The sequence below is a fragment of the Podarcis muralis genome, chromosome 1 (genome assembly GCF_964188315.1).
Source record: "Podarcis muralis chromosome 1, rPodMur119.hap1.1, whole genome shotgun sequence".
NCBI lineage: Eukaryota > Metazoa > Chordata > Lepidosauria > Squamata > Lacertidae > Podarcis > Podarcis muralis.
Window position 1 is genome coordinate 20,042,615 of NC_135655.1, and position 14,741 is coordinate 20,057,355.

Consider the following 14,741-nt stretch of genomic DNA (forward strand, 5'->3'; position numbering starts at 1 on the left):
CTGTCACACTATAGCATCCTGCTAGTTTTATCAACAGAAACAGTCAGTTGCTTAAGCTTGATGCAGCAGACACTCATTAAACTGCATATTCTACAAATCTAATTAAACATCATATTTGGCTGCTTAACAGCTAAGTATCGATGTATGCAAGACTGTGTTAAAGGATCACAAATAAAATAATCTTTCTCCCACTGATGTCAATTGCTAAATGCCAAAGGCAGTGGCTTTAACATTCTGCTGCAGCTAAAGATACAAGTCTTAATGTACATCTACATGAATAAAGAAATTCATACCTTAATTTCACTGATTTCCCGTATCCATTCCTTTACTAGGTTATTTAGTTTCCCCAAAATTAGAATTCTGTTGATGGAACACATTAATAAATTACACACAATGAAGAAATTGGGTTAAGGCACTTAAAACTCCCTATCACGGAAAAGAGAACTAAGAGTGTAGCAGAGGAGCTGGAGAATGTTTCAAGTAATTTGTCAAAGCTAGTCCAGAAATTATTGATTTTATTTAATTTATACCCCACCATTTCTCAAAGGAATAGGGTGAGGCATACATGATCACATATATTCCTCACAGCAGCTGCCCAACAAGGATGGCAACCAGAAAAAAAATGGCCTAACCTGCTCTTGTGCCTTTCACAGCAGCTTGAGCTGCAGAAACCCACCAGTGAAGCTTTCCAAGAAATGGAGATAACCACCAGCAGCTAACAGATGCAGAACAAACTGAGTTAAAGACACAATAACAGGGGCCTTTGGGCATTGCACTTGCAAAGCAGATTAGCCGAGATAAGTGGCCCAAGGTCAACAAAAGTGTGTCATAGTTGAGCTAGTATTTGAACCAGGTCTTTCAAAACTTTATCAATTAAACCACTATTTCAAATTATAATTTAATAGATATTTGGAGGAAAGTATTTTCATCCGTGGAATATTTGGCACCTACTTTTATAGCTGGGTTCCATGCACTAATCCAAGAAGCTAAAGGTCTTGCCTACACAAGCTTAGTGGTTAGAGTAAGCTACAATACTGGCCAAATAGTATTTGGAAGACAAGGGTTCCAAATTACTAAGGCTTCCTTGTCTCCCCCACCATATGCTGGCAGAGTGGGCAGGCGGGGGACGACGATGGAGACGGGACATACCTGATATGGTCTGTTCACAAAATAATGCCTTCCTTCAAACATTAAGCAGCAAAATTCAGAACCATATACAGCTCAAAGTCTTGCAGTATTTTATCTTTACTATAAAGATAAAACACCTGTCTGGAATTTTGATAAATACTCAGCATTTCCCCAATTTTTAAACTGCTACTGAGTGAGAAGAGCCTACAAGAACCCCAAAACCAAAATTACTGGATACAGTTAAGATTTCATTTATAAAATTTCACACAACTGCATCATTTTTTAATGCTCTATTCTTTCCCATACCAAAGTCCATAGTTGTCTATTATTTCTTTTACTAGTAAACTCAGGTGGTGAACACTGTTAGAATTGTAACTAAAATGTGACACTGAGAAACAAGAGGGAAATAAAAGCACAATTTTGTATTTGAGACTTTTGGAAGTACAATATATATGGGGGGAAATGACAGGGCCACCCTTTTTCAACAACCCAATGAGGACTAAACATGCTGTCATCACAGAATGTAGAGTGTCTGAGGGAAATTAAACATGGAACAGTAAATGGGAGGGAGAGAGAGAAGGGGGGGCATGTGGAGAAGAAAGGTGGAATGTCCTTGGCTTAGGGGTAATGGTTGACTGGAACTCAGAACAGGAGCACTGCTTTCAGGAGGGACGATATGCTGCATCATTCTGTTGCAGTCCCACTTGTTGAAAATATTATGTACTACTATTTCTATGATACCCTCTCACACAAATATTTGTGAGTACAAATCCCCCCTCCGTTTTGTTAGTGCCTTAGGGATTTCCACAGGAAGGAAAGGGAGGTTCCAAGCAGTAAGTAAAACTAAAACATTTCAGGAGTGGTTTACAAAAATTAATGCAATTCCCACTTCACACTGCATACAGCTTAGAATAGATTATTGTGTTATTGACACATTGCTGACACAGAAGGTAATCATGTCATTCACCTGTGCTATGCAATTCCTGGATGTTACCAGCATGACATGGGAGCTGGCTGTGCAGAAACAACTATGCTGCAACAATAACCCATCAATGAACACTAGACATTCCAGAAACTTGGATTCATGCACAAATTAAAAGACACACTTTAATGGAATATCGAGCTATTGTTCAGAATTGTATAGCATTTCTATTACTGGGACCTGAAATAATTTGAAGATCTATTTTCAATGTATTGTGATTCCATAACCCCAGTATGGATTGTCACCTCTCCACAGTATATTATGTATCAATAAATGTCTTATTTACCTGCGTTGCAGTTCCTCCTCCTCTTCGAAGACACCAAAGGGTTTTAGGGTTTCAATTAATTTCTGAGTAAGAACACAGTCAATCTCCTTGGGGGCAGCTAAACTGATAGGTGAGGTAATGCCATAATGCTTCTGTGGTTGCTGTGTCTGTTGTGATCCCTGGGTTGTAACTGGACTAATAAAGGTAAGTAAGACAAAATTAAGAGAGATGCAACATCAACAAATCCATTCACTGCAGTAAAAAATACAAAAAAATCAAAGTGTTTACTTGGGCACATGTTCGGCTGTTTCTATACTATAAAAACATAGTTACTTAAATTGGTTTAACAACCTCTTAACAATATTCAACAACTCTGCTTTGTTCCTAATCAGGGTAGTTAAAATATGGTAAATAAGCAAACCTTCCAGATTACTGAACACAGTACAAGAGTGTAGTCCTTTATATTGAGCTCTTTGACGACTATATGGAATTAAACTGACCTACTTTGTACAGCCCTGCCTTGCCGTGGCGAAGGGGCTTGAAGAACTCAGAGAAGCTATGAACTATGCCGAGCAGGGCACCCAAGATGAACAGGTCATAGTGGAGAGTTTGACCAAACGTGATCCACCTGGAAGAGGAACCGGCAAGCCACTCCAGTACCCCTGCCAAGAAAACTCCATGGACAAAGACAGCAGGCATATAAAAGTTATGATGCTGGAAGATGAGCCCCTCAGGTCGGAAGGCATCCAACATGCTACTGGGGAAGAGCGGAGGACAAGTACAAGTAGATCCAGAGCTGATGAAGCGGCTGGGCTAAAGCCGAAAGGACGCTCAGTTGCGGATATGCCTAGAAGCGAAAGGAAAGTCCAATGCTGTAAAGAAAAATATTGCATAGGAACCTGGAATGTAAGAACCATGAACCTGGGTAAGTTGGATGTGGTCAAAAATGAGATGGCAAGAATAAATATTGACATCCTGGGCATCAGTGAACTAAAATGGACGGGAATGGGTGAATTCAGTTCGGATGACCATCATACCTACTACTGTGGGCAAGAAACCCGCAAAAGAAGTGGAGTGGCCCTCATAGTCAACAAAAGAGTGGCGAAAGCTGTACTGGGATGCAATCTCAAAAATGATAGAATGACCTCGATACGACTCCAAGGCAGACCTTTTAACATCACAGTAATCAAAGTTTATGCACCAACTACTGGTGCTGAAGAAACTGAAATTGACCAGTTCTATGAAGACTTACAACACCTTATAGAAGTGACACCAAAGAAGGATGTTCTTCTCATTATAGGGGATTGGAATGCTAAAGTAGGGAATCAAGAGATAAAAGGAACAACTGGCAAGTTTGGCCTTGGAGAGCAAAACGAAGCAGGGCAAAGGCTAATAGAGTTCTGTCAAGAGAACAAGCTGGTCATCACAAACACGCTTTTCCAACAACACAAGAGACGACTCTACACATGGACATCACCAGATGGGCAGCATCGAAATCAGATTGATTATATTCTCTGCAGCCAAAGATGGAGAAGCTCTATACAGTCAGCAAAAACAAGACCTGGAGCTGACTGTGGCTCAGATCATCAGCTTCTTATAGCAAAATTCAAGCTTAAACTGAAGAAAGTAGGAAAAACCACTGGGCCGGTAAGATACAATCTAAATCAAATCCCTTATGAATACACAGTGGAAGTGAGGAACAGGTTTAAGGATTTAGATTTGGTGGACAGAGTGCCTGAAGAACTATGGATGGAGGCTCGCAACATTATACAGGAGGCAGCAACTAAAACCATCCCAATGAAAAGGAAATGCAAGAAAGCCAAGTGGCTGTCCAATGAGGCCTTACAAATAGCAGGGGAGAGAAGGCAAGCAAAATGCGAGGGAGATAGAGAAAGATACAGGAAATTGAATGCAGATTTCCAAAAAATAGCAAGGAGAGACAAGAAGGTCTTCTTAAACGAGAAATGCAAAGAAATAGAGGAAAACAACAGAATGGGAAGAACCCGAGATCTGTTCAAGGAAATTGGAGATATGAAAGGGACATTTCGTTCAAAGATTACCATAATAAAGGACAAAAGTGGTAAGGACCTAACAGAAGCAGAAGACATCAAGAAGAGGTGGCAAGAATACACAGAGGAATTATACCAGAAAGATATGGATGTCTCGTACACCCCAGGTAGTGTAGTTGCTGACCTTGAGCCAGACATCCTGGAGAGTGAAGTCAAATGGGCCTTAGAAAGCACCTGCAAATAACAAGGCCAGTGGAAGTGATGGTATTCCAGCTGAACTATTTAAAATTTTAAAAGATGATGCTGTTAAGGTGCTACACTCAATATGCCAGCAAGTTTGGAAAACTCAGCAGTGGCCAGAGGATTGGAGAAGATCAGTCTACATCCCAATCCCAAAGAAGGGCAGTGCCAAAGAATGCTCCAACTACTGCACAATTGCACTCATTTCACACGCTAGCAAGGTTATGCTTAAAATTCTACAAGGAAGGCTCAAGCAGTATGTGGACCGAGAACTCCCAGAAGTGCAAGCTGGATTTAGAAGAGGCAGAGGAACCAGAGACCAAATTGCAAACATGCGCTGGATTATGGAGAAAGCTAGAGTTCCAGAAAGACATCTACTTCTGCTTCATTGATTATGCAAAAGCCTTTGACTGTGTCGACCACAGCAAACTATGGCAAGTTCTTAAAGAAATGGGAGTGCCTGATCACCTCATCTGTCTCCTGAGAAATCTCTATGTGGGACAAGAAGCTACAGTTAGAACTGGATATGGAACAACTGATTGGTTCAAAATTGGGAAAGGAGTACGACAAGGCTGTATTTTGTCTCCTTGCTTATTTAACTTATATGCAGAATACATCATGCGAAAGGCTGGGCTGGATGAATCCCAAGCTGGAATTAAGATTGCCGGAAGAAATATCAACAACCTCAGATATGCAGATGACACAACCTTGATGGCAGAAAGTGAGGAGGAATTAAAGAACCTTTGAATGAGGGTGAAAGAGGAGAGCGCAAAATATGGTCTGAAGCTCAACATCAAAAAAACGAAGATCATGGCCACTGGTCCCATCACCTCCTGGCAAACAGAAGGGGAAGAAATGGAGGCAGTGGGAGATTTTACTTTCTTGGGCTCCATGATCACTGCAGATGGTGACAGCAGCCACGAAATTAAGAGACGCCTGCTTCTTGTGAGAAAAGCAATGACAAACCTAGACAGCATCTTAAAAAGTAGAGACATCACCTTGCCAACAAAGGTCCGTATAGTAAAAGCCATGGTTTTCCCAGTAGTGATGTATGGAAGTGAGAGCTGGAACATAAAGAAGGCTGACCGCCGAAGAATTGATGCTTTTGAATTATGGTGCTGGAGGAGACTCTTGAGAGTCCCATGGACTGCAAGAAGATCAAACCTCTCCATTCTGAAGGAAATCAGCCCTGAGTGCTCACTGGAAGGACAGATCCTGAAGCTGAGGCTCCAATACTTTGGCCACCTCATGAGAAGAGAAGACTCCCTGGAAAAGACCCTGATGTTGGGAACGATGGAGGGCACAAGGAGAAGGGGACGACAGAGGGCGAGGTGGATGGACAGTGTCTTCGAAGCTACTAGCATGAGTTTGACCAAACTGCGGGAGGCAGTGGAAGACAGAAGTGCCTGGCGTGCTCTGGTCCATGGGGTCACAAAGAGTCGGACATGACTAAACGACTAAACAACAACAACAACAACAACTTTGTACAGTGACTGCAGACTTAGGCATACAGTACCACTGCATGTTGTATGCATTTCACTCATGCAATTTCAACCATATGTAATTGAAGGTCATCTGGTTGAAATTCTGTAAGTTAAATGCAAACAAGACAGAGAGCTTAAAAGCACTTTCTGTGTCATTTCCACTTGGGGGACAAGGCCCTTTCTGTGTTCACACAGAGATGGTTTCAAGGAGGCAGTTTGAGTACACCCATTTTTGTGTATACACGTCAGCCCCAGAACATAACCCCTGTGTAAGTTGTGATCACACTGTAACTGCAAACTGTTTAGAAAAACATGAAGCCTTAGCACATCAGAGTACCAAGCTGGATCAGGCCAATGGCCCATGTAGTCCAGCATCCTGTTCTCACAGTGGCCAACCTGATGCCTGTGGGAAACCTGCAAGCAGGAACTGAATACAAGAACACTTCCCCCATCTTAGTTTCCAGCAACTGGTACTCAGCCTATCTAGTCCTGAATCCTGGTTCCCCAGAGATCACCCATATGCCTTGTCTACAAACAGAACACAACGGCAGTAATCCTCTCCTGCACTGCTCCCCAAAAACTGGTATTAGGAGGCATGCTTCCTCTGAACCTGGAGGTAGTAGTTAACTCTCATGACTAGTAGTCATCCCGCAGGATGAGCAGGAGAATTTGGAAGTAGTAGGAGGGAAAATAAGAATATTCGATAGGAGGAAAAGGAAAAGGGAAGTAGATAAAATATTAACATTTACGGGGTCCATCTGGGTATGGGAGAAGCGGAGAAGGGAGCTTTTTCCTGGCCTCTCTCCCCTTACCAAAATGTGGTATTATGATAAAATGGCCCTGTTAAGGGAGCTCACCCCAAAGGAGGTAGGGGATAAATTAAAGGAGATCACAACAGAGGAGATGGAGAAGAGCTGGGGAACAGAAGGTACGATGGAACAGGATTGTGGTACTTGGAATAAGATTCATTGGTTACGGAAAACACAAATTTCTGCTAAAGGAAGAAGTTAAAAAACGCAGAAAAGGAATTATTACACCCTTTGAAGAATTAGTGAAAGGATATAGGACAGATAGGGCTAGAATAGTTTCAAAATTTTATAACGTGTTATTAGACAAAGAGAAAGGAAAGTTTGAAATAATATTGGAAACTAGATATTCAGGAACAGATTTTAGATGAAGATTGGGAAAGAATCTTTCGGCAACCACCCTTTGTTGCGACCTCTAGGATAATCCAGGAACAAGGGTTGAAGTTGGTACAAAAATGGTATTACACACCTGTAAGGTTATATCATATTACAAAATCTGGAAGTAAGAATTGTTGGAGGAAATGTGGAGTGATGTGCACGTACAGTCATATGTGGTAGGACTGTCCGTTAGTTAATGAATTCTGGAAACAGATTGGTATAGAAATATCGGGAATTGTGGGTAGGAAGGTGGAAATATTTAAATTAATGGTTCTTATTAGCCTGAGAAGCACTGAGTTAGAAACAAAAGAGGAATGTAAATGGGTAATAGTGGGTAACTGGAAAAATGCAGAAGAGCTAGGGGTGAACCAATGGAGGAAAAAAATGAAAAAAATATTATAATCTTAGAATATCTAACTGTGAAGATACATAAAATGAAAGGGTTTAAGGGCAGTGAGAAGGAGTCGTCGGTGATGTGTACTATTTGCAGTGGCGGACAGGTTGTAGAGCGATTTATGGCGGTGACCCCCCCCAAGCTCTACAACTTTGGACAATCCCCCCCTTTTTTGTAGTCCAAAAGAAAAAAATAGGGTTATACATGGGGGCATGTTATACAAGAAAAAATACGGTACTTTTGCATGTCCCACTTCTCTCACCAGTCAGTCATTGGATGAACCAGTGTTTACAGAGGAAGAAAATTCTAGTATCAACTGCTCTGTGGGAAATATTGTAGGTAAAAGAGGAAGGCAGCTGAAGACTATCTTAAGGCATGACACAAGATGGGACTTTTGCTCCACTACTCACAGGACCATGCACTTCAACTGCCCTGTGATAGATACCAGCGGAGAGGCAAAGAAGACTGAGCTCAAGGTAGCTTAGCTATGAACCGCCCTCTCACCTTTACACATATACAGCTAGTCTACCTGCCCTGTGAGAATGATTCCGACAACTTTTTAAATGCAGATATTGCTTTCTGTGATTTCTAAAAAGGTACTTTAATGTAACTTACAAGTCCCCTTAGAAGGATCTGTATCTTAAAAGGCAACATATAACGAATTGTAATGAATACTGTATCCACTTTCTCCATTCCATACATAATTCTATAAATCTCAATCATATTCCCACTTTCTCTAAAGTATTAAGTCCCATAGGTTAGTTGCTCCACTCTGCTGATAACTTTGTCTGCTCCTTTCAACACCTTCTTGAAATGCGGCAACCGGAACTGTACACAGTATTCCAAACATGCTTACACTATAATTTTGTATAAAGGCATACATATGTGTTGTAATTTCCATCCCTTTCTCAATGATCCCTAGCAGACAATATTTTAAATAATTCAACTGAAAGAAAAACACTTAAAGAGAAAGTTAGCACACATCACTTAAGGTTACTAGGGTAAACCCCCATCTGTGAACTTTCTGAAGAAAACCATATACAGTCATACCTCAGGTTACAGATGCTTCAGGTTGCGTTTTTTTGGGTTACAGACCACCGAAACCCAGAAGTACTGGAACGGGTTACTTCCGGGTTTTGGTGGTTGCGCATGCACAGAAGTGCCAAATCGCGCTTTGCACATGCACAAAAGTGCCGAATCGCAACCCACGTGTGCGCAGACGCGCACGGATCACGTTCGCAACCCAAGCGTCCACTGTAGATATTAGTCAGTGCAACTGTAATAATGGGCTCAGCTGAAACAGGCTTCAGGAATAATCACTCCTTGCTTTCTTCTCCTTTCTTCTTAACAGAGATTTCCCATCACTATTTCTAACAACACTGGATCCCAGCGTAGGCAACGCAAGCTCATTTTATTTCTATTCTAGAATAGCTGAGATTTTCATTGTTTCTATATTTATATCATTTATAAAGGTGTTAGTGCTAAAGTAGGGACTATTTACTTATCTAGATACATCCAGCTCAAAGCAACATCTCTGCAGCACTCTTGCCAAGCAGCCAGAGTCTAAGTGAAATCACATATATTGGGAGCACCCTGGAGAGTCCTAGTGGCCTGCAAAGAGACCTACCCCAGAGCCCAAGGGGCAGTGGGGCTTGTTGAGGCTGCTCAGCCTCCCTGCCTAATAGCTGATGTGTGGGGTAGAGGAGCAGTTGCTGCTTCCTTGTGCGTCAGCTGAGCAGCCTCAACAATGCTCTGGCTCACACAGAGGTTCCCCTCAGGTTCTGAGGAGGGTCACCTCACAAGCCAGGACTCTCCAGGGTGCTCTCCATTTCTACGTTCCACTTTCGAGTTCCAGGCACCATGTGTGTATGTGCGGTCACACACAAACAGACTGTGCATAAATGGGGAGTTGCCTGTACTTGTTTTTGCTTCAAGGGACTAATATGGCCTCACCTCTGGAAAGCATTATCTAAAGTTCTTCGCTACCATATCCTGAATTACCAACATTGATGCTCCATATAAATACTGGAAGCTGCCTTATACAGAGACAGATCATTGGTCTATCTAGCTCAGTACTGTCTACAATGACCCCTACCAGCTCCCAGGTTTTCAAACTGAGGGCTCTAAGCTCTTTCTGGAAGTGCTGGTGATTGAACCTGGGACCTCCTGCATGCAAGGCTATGACCCTTCTTCAGTCATCATTATCAGTGTAGTGTTAACACAAGAAAAGTATCACAGCAAACCAATGTATTCCGCAGTTGATAGGCCATTAAAAATAAAAACAATCTGGACATCAGGCCATAATGAGGAGTATTAGCTATGTGATCAAACCAAACATACCAACACACAGTTGACTAATTTTTACTCAGAGTAAACCCACTGAAACTTAGTCCTGGTGATTCATTTCAGATGGTGACCTCTTTAGTAAATATTGGACATTTAGTACTTTCATTCTGATTACATTTTTTTTGAATGCCAGTTATCCAGATTAGCCATGGTAAATGCCAAACCATCAGGGATCACTAATACTGGCTAACCATTGTAATGCTCAAAGACCTCTACTGAATACATAACAATCAACAGCCAGTTTAACCTAGAAGTACATCCTACTGACTTCAATGAGATTTGCTCACCAGTAACTGTGTTCAGGATTGCAGCCTTAGATCCATTATTTCAATGTAAAAGTTTTTTTGGAATCAAATCCTTTTTCCGCATTGCAACTCAATATAGTTCTGCATTTACCATATCTTTTTTTCTCTATAGTCTCTACACAAGTTAATGATCGTGCCTGCTTACTAGTTCCCAGTTTTTTGCCCAGCTCCCACAAAGGTTTGAAACAGAGCAATATGAGAAGCCTTAATAAGAAGCTATAGTGTAAAATAAATTATGGGCTACTGCATATAATAATTCTCTTGGATCAAAAATATAGGAACTAGAGGGATATGGAGCCAGGAACTAAACTAACCTCAGCTTCATGTGTCTACGGTGTACTAAACTGGAGAAGAGAAACAACCATTTAAAAATAATTATAATATACAGTGGAACCTCGGGTTGCAGATGTAATCCGTGACAGAGGCACGTCCACAACCCACAGCATTCGCAAACTGAAGCGCCATGTCTGCGCAGGCGCCATTTGGCGCTTCAGCGCATGCGCGAAGTGTGATTTAGCACTTCTACGCAGGCGGCGAAACCAAGAAGTAAACTGTTCCGGTACTTCCGGGTTTCCCACGGTCTGCAACCTGAAAACACATAACCTGAAGCAAACGTAACATGAGGTATGACTGTAATTACTAGTACTGTGGGAATTTGGGGGGGAATTTCCAGTTTGTATTTGTGATGCCCCCAAAGTGATCTAATTTAGCAAGTTTATTTTACTTGCAGTCAGTAAACAAAGCTAAAAACTTTGAAACTGTCAAACATGTATAATACTGCATCTGCAACTAGCATCCACTCATTACTAATTAACATATGCTAATAAAAAAACACTGCCAAAAAAAAGGTCTGGGAAATTTTCTGTACATCATTGTTAGTTGTATAACATGCACATACATTGTTGATTTGAATTGTACTTATGAAGCTCTGCCCCACAATATATTCAAAATGGCTTAAATTCCATTACAGGCTACAAATGAAGAATTTTTTTTTCTATATAATGCAGTAATAAAAAACACTATAACCTTCACTAGACTTGTGTATTTGTGTGACAAGTCAAAAAATAAGCCAGTTGACCTATCATATATTTTCAAAGCATCATCTTCATTAGAACTAAAATGATACTGCTATGAAGAGAGATGTAAACTGAGTGAGCCCAGCCTGATTTCTGTCATTTTCAGCAAACAAACACATTCTAAATAAGCCTTTCCTGAGAGGAGAGGCTTTTATTATGAAGATTAAATGATTTTCATCCAGCCCTGTCTCTAAAAGAAGCAAAGGGTGGAAAACAATGATGCATTTAAAAAACCCCAAAGCCAATCATTATTACAACTAATATTTTCAAAGCTTCCAGAAATAAAATCTTTCAACCTCTTTGGGAGTTACAAGGCAATGGAAAAACCCTATTCTACATATGGCCATACTTTCATACTAAATATGAATTAAACACACTTTAATCATCAACAAGTTTTATAGTAGAAAACAAATTAAGCAAATTAATGGATCAGTGATCCATTTTTTCCCCACTCAAGTCTACAACTTGTAGCGAACCAAAAAAATTATGGTTGTCAAGCCCCCAACCCTACCACAAAGGGAGGGTTTTTCTCTCTGACCATACATTACACATCCCAATATAAGCTGAGCTCAGCTAAGGCTACAGTAAAACTAATTATAATATGGTTAGATCAATTCCACAAACAATACAAAGACACTCAAATCAGATGTTTAAGCACCATGAAGAAACTATGGATTCTCCCTTCAAAATACATAGTGTACTACCCCTTTAATCAGTTGCATTTGATTCTAAAATTCAAACCAAACAAACTAAAATTTCCCCAAAAGATTCTAAGTCCACAATACACTTCCACAAAGTGCAATGCTTACTTACTGAGGGAGAAGGGAGCTAATCACTATTACAACCCAAACAACCTTTCCTCCAGTTCCAGTGCAGAAGAAACAGACAGCACTAGTTTATCTTTTCTGATCCTTATGATTTTATTAATCAAGGACACAACCATAATGAAAGCTTTCAATCCTATTTCCCTTTTATGTATTCTGTCAGTACTGGGAAAAGTTTTAAAGTTTCTTCACCCCATGTTGCCTTGTTATGGCACTCAAAGATCTAAATAAAACATTGAAAAGCACCACTATGCTCCATCCCAAAGAGCCTTCAACCTGACTCCAAAGAAAATTCAACATTGACTGCTGGGGAACACTACCTTCACAGCAAAAACAAGGCACGGGAAGACACTTTATTATATAAAGTGCTTAAAAACAATGGAAAAAAGAGAAATAAAAATTCCAATGAAGTATTATGTGATGCTCAGCAACCTTTTTAAAAACATTAAGAGTATATTTCTTAAACTGTATCTTAAATTAAAAACCAGTCTCCACATTTATATCATGTATTAAACTGGTAAGTTTTGGAAAGAACCCTCAATTTCTCTCACTTAAATGAACTCATAAGGGTTTGGATATAGCCTGATCCTCAAAAGTATGTATAGCTCTTTATTTTTCTAAAGTGGTCCTCTCAAATACAATTATGATGTTGGCAAACAGGCAGATAAAACTTTACAATATTTCATTGTAAGTTATTCATCTGCTGCAGGCAATGTTCAAAATTAGCCAGGCATATTTTGCAGCTGGCTATCAACCACTTGTGACCAAGTAAAGATGCCTGGGCACCAGGATAGCGCCTCACACCTCCACCACCTGGAGGTGCATGCCTGGGGATCACTGTTTTCACACACTAAGACCTCATCCTACAGAATTCAGTTATATTTTATCTGCACAATCATAATGAATTCCAGGAACCAAAATGCTTTTTCTGTGCAGCCTGAGCAGGAGCAGCCACAATTAAGAAAAAGAGGTAGAAATAGGCCAATATGTACGTGGACTGTCCCTTGATCAAGTGATTTTTCTTCTTAAAAGTTCTCAAAGTTCGTAAGTTAGCTCAAGGTTGTCATATGTTTAATTCATAATCAATCACAGTCAATCAATCATTTGAAAAATAAGACTTTAGAGCCACCTTACCCCACAATGGCAACTAGACATTCCATTTTGGTTTAAAGAGCCATTTGGCGCCTAGCTTATATACCTGAGTTTCTAACACTGGCTGCAGGGGATAGTCTCTTAATTTTTTCAAAAGTAAATGTTAATGAAAAATACATGAAACAAATCCATATTAGAAAAGAGGGAATGTGCTCATTATCATCACCTCAAGTCACCAACTAGTTTTTCATTCAGGATCTTACAACTTTGTTAAACTAGTTTTTACAAGACATTCAGAAAGGAATCTGAAACAACTGTTTCCAAAAACCATACATTTCACAAACATATACCCACTATTAAGAATTGCCAAGGATTATTTACCTAACATACCCAGCACACAACTATGGCAAAGTTCACACAATGAAAACAAACATTTATTTTGTAGACTCTCCAGGGGTTTCTGCAGTAGAATGAAACTAGAACGCACAGTTCAACCCCCAGCAAACATTGTGAATCAGAAAAGAACTGTACACAAAATTATAAATGTAGACTTGGGCTGTGCACATACCATGCATTTAAAAAAATACACCCCCACCTACATCCTGGGAACTGCAATTTGTTCAGCATGCTGGGAATTGAAGCTCTGGGACTGGGAGCAGAACTGCAGTTCCCAGAATTCTTTTCTGGGGTGTGTGTTGTGCTTTGAATGGGTTTTTAATATATGGTGTGCACAAAGTGCCAGTTACCCCAAATACAATTTGTTTTTAAAAAATGCGTTCACGAGCATGACAATGCCTCACAAGGAACACGGTGCAACCAAACGAGTGCCAACACATTTACATAGAACTGTATAGCGAGATGTTCAGCGGCCAACAGAAAACCTCTAGTTGGAGAGAAAACAAAACAAAGGAGGGCTAAGGCCACAAAATAAGCTGGCCCTCTCCAGGTATTACTCAACAGAGGCGTGCAACTTTAAAAAGCTGCAGGTGTGCTCCAGGCAAGATCTCCTAAGCAGCACTGGATTTTTCGTTCGCGTTGCAATTCCCGCCAGCCAGCGCCCCCCCCCCTCAAATAACGTGTGGCGGGGATCCGGGGAGGAAGGTGGGCAGGGATTTCGCAACACCGGCGGGAGGGAGGCGGCGATGGCGCTCCCAGCAGTTGGTTGGCAGACTTTTGCCACCATCCGGCTGATTCCGGCGCGCGGCGGGGCCTGCGCACCTCCCCAGATAGGCCTCGGCGCCCGCGAGACGCCGCACATGCGTCCTCTCTCTCCCCCACAAAACGCTCACCCCCCCACAAGGCCTGAGAAAGCGGCAAGAGGGCCGAGTGTGAGGCGAGGCGTGAAATGCCCGCCGCCACTTGTTGTGGGGCTACGGCTGAGGGTCGTAGGCGCCGCCGAGGCCACCCCCTCC

General features: G+C 41.2%; 1 protein-coding gene across 2 annotated transcripts in view; it reads right to left on the bottom strand.

The window, feature by feature from the left end:
* PAPOLA (poly(A) polymerase alpha) overlaps positions 1-14,741 on the bottom strand; it is a 45,173-nt gene that overhangs the window by 29,865 nt on the left and 567 nt on the right. For both annotated transcript variants that reach the window (XM_028716117.2, XM_028716070.2), the window contains exons 2-3: positions 2,397-2,570; positions 294-360 (exon numbers count right to left, since the gene is read on the bottom strand). In XM_028716117.2, coding sequence (XP_028571950.1) covers positions 294-360; positions 2,397-2,570 — 241 coding nt within the window. The remainder of the gene's footprint in view (positions 1-293; positions 361-2,396; positions 2,571-14,741) is intronic.